The sequence below is a fragment of the Cynara cardunculus genome (assembly GCF_001531365.2).
Source record: "Cynara cardunculus var. scolymus isolate 2C chromosome LG 15, CcrdV1, whole genome shotgun sequence".
NCBI classification, from domain to species: Eukaryota; Viridiplantae; Streptophyta; class Magnoliopsida; order Asterales; family Asteraceae; genus Cynara; species Cynara cardunculus.
Genome location: NC_037542.1, coordinates 8054502 through 8059193, shown reverse-complemented (window position 1 = coordinate 8059193; position 4692 = coordinate 8054502). Strand labels below are relative to the sequence as shown.

Genomic DNA, 4692 nt, shown 5'->3' with positions numbered 1-4692 from the left:
AGTCATGTATGGATAAATTTGTCTGTCTGGATAAATTTATGTTGTTGTTTACTTTTCTATCTGAATCAACAGTCTGAATAACAGAAATGACCAATTTACCTCTTGAGGATGAACTACGCACTGTTTAATAATTGTTGAATAAACCCAAATGGAACCAACTATTTAATCAAGTGTTTTAAACACAAAACAGTAGCTATAGYTATGTATTKAACCAACAACAATTAAYAGCAATAGGAAACATCAAACAGCATCAACAGCAACCATAAAACAGCAACTACACATCAAAAAAACCCAAAAATCGTTGAAGAACAGCAATGGAGAAGAACCTGTCGATCGATGGAGGAGAAGAGGGTCGTGAGCAATGGAGAAGAACCTGTCGATCGATGGAGGAGAAGAGGGCCTTCGATTAGGGTTCTGTGTCGATCGATGGAGGAGAAGAACCTGTGCGATCGATGATGGAGAAGAGATGTGCGATCGATGGAGGATAAGAGATGTGCAATCGATGGAGGAGAAGAGGCCTTCGATTAGGGTTCTGTGTCGATCGATGGAGGAGAAGAACCTGTGCGATCGATGGAGGAGAAGAGATGTGCGATCAATGGAGGAGAAGGGTAGGGCAGTCTTTTGGCCGGCTTAATCTGGACAAGTTCCTTCTTTCATTTGGGCGAATAAGCCCATTTCTGAGTGATTAAGCCCAAAATAAACAGCCTAGAAAGTCTGTGCAAATAAGCTCATTAAGCCACAAGTAAACAGGCCTTTATTCAAAGTTCAATGGATTGAATAGCTTAACAATCCAACACTGAATTGATGATTAAATTAGACCAATTCCACCTAAATCCATTAGATTTTTAACCAATAATGGCCCATATTTTCTCACAATACACCTATAGGTCCAGAAACCGAAAATGGCAAGAGATATAATCCCAAATTTTAATCAATCACAAAAATTTAAGCAAAACCTCCAATGCAAAAATCAACCTATCATCAATTAAATCCATAAACGGCAACAAAAAGATTGGCAAAGCAACCAAAACTTCCTACAATGAGTTATTACCAAGATAACAAGTACTCATAGGACTCAAATGCAAGTCAGTTCATTCTTCGTCATCCTCGTCAGCATCTCCACCAGCAGCCTTCTTTGCAGCTGCCTTCTGGTTCTTTCGCTTAACCCTGCCAGGTCGGCCACCGCCAAACGGACTTGTGAGTGAGAAGTCTATGTGCTTCTGTGAGTCCACTCTCACCATGAAGGATGGTACATTCACCACCTGCCTTCCCACCCTACAAATTAATCATAAATATAAAAGTGATGAATAACGGTAATAAAGAAGCTAATCTGAGACAGCAAGATCATTATAAAAAAAATACACGTGGTAGTGAATCTTGCATCCATATCAAAGAACATTTCAATTTTTTGTCCGATAGAATGTGTTTGGTATGTGGACAAGACTAAATAGACAGAAATAAAGTACGCGGGTTGAAAGAATTTTAAAAGGTTTTAGGGCTTTAATTTGACAGTAATTTATCAATCTTGTCCCCATCTCCCTAATTTTAGTTCCCACCTATTTAGAAAAAGAAGGCATTTTTGTCACACTAAGTCCTGTCCTGTCAGTGTAATGCTGTGCCAAACGTAGGACAAGTTTATGTATATTCATGTCCCATTTTATAACATGCACACACCCTCAAGGAAACAAAACTTCAAAAGACCATTGCTTCAATGATTTATGAAGATGACATATACAACCTCATCAGTGCTTGCAGCTGATAGTAAAGATGTTATACAAACCAAGTTTCAAGTGGGAAGCTACTTCAGTAAACCAAGTTTCGATACTAAAGCACCAGCAGAATGATCTTATATTCCTCTAGAATCGCATATAAGATGATATAAAATCAAATGATATATACAACAATCCTAGCATTGTTCTAGTCATATGACCACAATTCAGCAACATCAAATACTTGTAAAAATGTAATTGACATCACACACACAAGTACAAACCAACAGCTGAAACAATCACATGTGAATTTAAATGTACCTGATGTGTCTCTGCTTGATGAGAACTCTAGCATGGTGGATAGACTTGGCCATACCAGTCTTGAACACAAGTGTCTGGAGACGTCGCTCAAGGAAGTTCTCCACGGTAAGGGCCAGCACATAATCAAGCTTGTTCTGACTCTCATCCAAAAGACCATACCTGTTCATCCTCCTCATAAGGGCTTCACCCTCAAAAATCCTACGTGGGTCCTTCTCCTCAAGGGTCAAAAGCATTCTTGCGGCATTACGAATGCGACTAAGGGCATATTGCACCCTCCAAAGCTCCCTTTTGCATCGAAGACCATACTCTCCAACAAGCTTCAACTCAGCATCCAACCGCTCCTTTTCATAAGGACGACGGGGCTTCTTAAAAGTCTTACCATCTAAAACAAAATGTGAGTCCATTTGTGGTCAGTTTTTGAGTTTCTGAATACTTATTAACGCATTCAAAATACTGTTACAGAAAAAGGAAAACTACATTGTGTGTAATAACTATTGCATATTTCCATCTAATGTTATAGCTTCAGGGCCTAATCTTAGTATGCATATGAACCAGGAGCTATTAGATCATCAAAGCATAATCTAGACAAAAGTTTCGAGACAAGCACCAAAATAAATTAACATTGACTAAACAAATAATATAGATAAGCAAGAACTAAAGCAATTCCTTCCATTTCTAAAAATCAAACCACAAATTTTTTAGCTCGTTCAATCTGAGAATTGTATCGACACCAATACAAACTCTATGATCCTAAACAAACATACATCTTTTAGTCTTAACATATAAGAAAATTTACATCAACAAAACCCTAATTCAGTCTCCATTCCCAAATCTAAAAACAACTTAGCATTACCACTGTCACTCAATCACAAGTCTCAAAATAAACATATATTACCCTTCCAAACAAAATCAACATGAACAATGAATTCCGATGATCTAAAACCTTACACTAACAGATCAAAAGATATAATAAAATCATATACTTATAAATATATTTATAACAAGAGAGGAGTATGAAATTACAGTTGCGATAGAAGGGGACGTGAACCATTGTTGTTCGACGTCGATCCGGCGGCTACTCGATCGATATCTTGCTCTCGCTCCCGGCGGCCACCGCTGCTTCTGAAGTAGACGACCAGAAGAAAACCCTAATTTCAAATATATAGCAATAGGGCTGGGGGCAAAAATGACAATTTACTTTTTTTTATTGGGCCTGTTGTGTTGCATGTGGGCTATGTAAGAATTGTGATTTATGGGCTAAACTTACTTTGGTCTTACTTTAATGCATTTCCATTTTTACGATAAAATATAATAAAAATTGAAAAATTAAATCAAACATAAAATAGATGAAAACACATCATTACTTTTTGTATTTTTTACAATTTTTAATCATTTTTATTCAATTGTTAAACATAACATTAACAACGGTTGATGTTAACCACCATTTGCCTAATTGGTTTGAGTTTGGCTCTAGAGATAAAAAAAAATGTCTGGAAAGTCACAGATTCAAATTCAAAGAAAAATAGAAATTCCCTTATGGGAAGTTCAAATGCGGTTACTCTGGATTACGCGCAAAGTAAGTGGTCATCCTAGAATTAGTCGGCTCGTATAGCGGATTAGATATACTGGTTAATAAAAAATAAACTGTTGATGTTAATACATTTAATTCTTTATCTTGCTTCTCAATCAAAATTAATAATTTACGTTATAAGATGTTTAGTTGATAAAAGACTAGTTTTTGAAACCGTTTAACTATTATTTCACCTTAATTGTAGTTGTTACGAGTGTTAAAAAAACTTTAATTTACAAGAATGAACGGTTTTAGACAAAAAAAAAATACACTTATTGTTGCTAGTTGTCGGGTTTTTTCATTTTTTATGAGCAGATTACAAAAAATCAATATAACATAAAATACTGAAACAAGAATAAAAAAATTTGTCGGATATTTTTCACCGTTTAAGTTGTATTTTATTTTTAAGCATTTTGTTGTTAAAAACAAAATACGGCTTAAAATGCAAATTCAACTTCATAAAAATATTCCATCGGTTTATTTTGATTTAACAGACTTGAAACACGTATGACACTTGCTAAATTGGATCTTAAATACTGATAAGTGATACCGGCCATTTTATGAATCGGTACCAAATTGATATTTTTGGTCCATCACTTCTATGTTGAGAGAAAATTGATGTTGAAGATTCATTCATTGTTGGAGAGTTGCGATTTTTGGACAAGAATATAAAAACATACATGATTTCAATATGAACATCACCGATCACGGACAGAGGTTTCTTCAAGGAGAAATATGCATTCAAGAAGCAAACCGACAAAAGATGAAAAATATTGACTTGAAGATGAACAAAATGAGGTTCAGGTATAATTACGCTGGCACTACAAGACAAAACCCATGCCTAAAAGCCCAATTGGGCACATCAAAACAAAGTTAAAAGCCCTAACCAAAGGGTTTTGGTGTAGCGGTATCATAACATTTGGCCTCCTAGGAGGTCAGAGGTTTAAACCTCATCAAAGGTAAGGAGGACGACATCTGTATATGCGTTTATATTGATTTTCATTCGGGTATTTTGAATACCATGAACTCCTTTTTTAATATATACCCATGCTTTAAAAAAGAGTTGATCTGATCTCGCAACGTAACGATAAC

The 4692-nt window shown here is 35.7% G+C and overlaps 1 protein-coding gene across 1 annotated transcript; it reads right to left on the bottom strand.

Moving 5' to 3' along the window:
• Positions 1-813: 813 nt before the first annotated feature.
• LOC112527550 (40S ribosomal protein S9-2-like) lies at positions 814-3167 on the bottom strand. The gene is made up of 3 exons (XM_025138253.1): positions 3054-3167; positions 2031-2412; positions 814-1275 (listed from the first exon to the last, which is right to left on the bottom strand). Exons 1-3 carry the CDS (start codon positions 3079-3081, stop codon positions 1092-1094), a joined length of 594 nt encoding a protein of 197 aa, XP_024994021.1. The 5' UTR covers positions 3082-3167; the 3' UTR covers positions 814-1091.
• Between the last annotated feature and the right edge of the window lie 1525 nt (positions 3168-4692).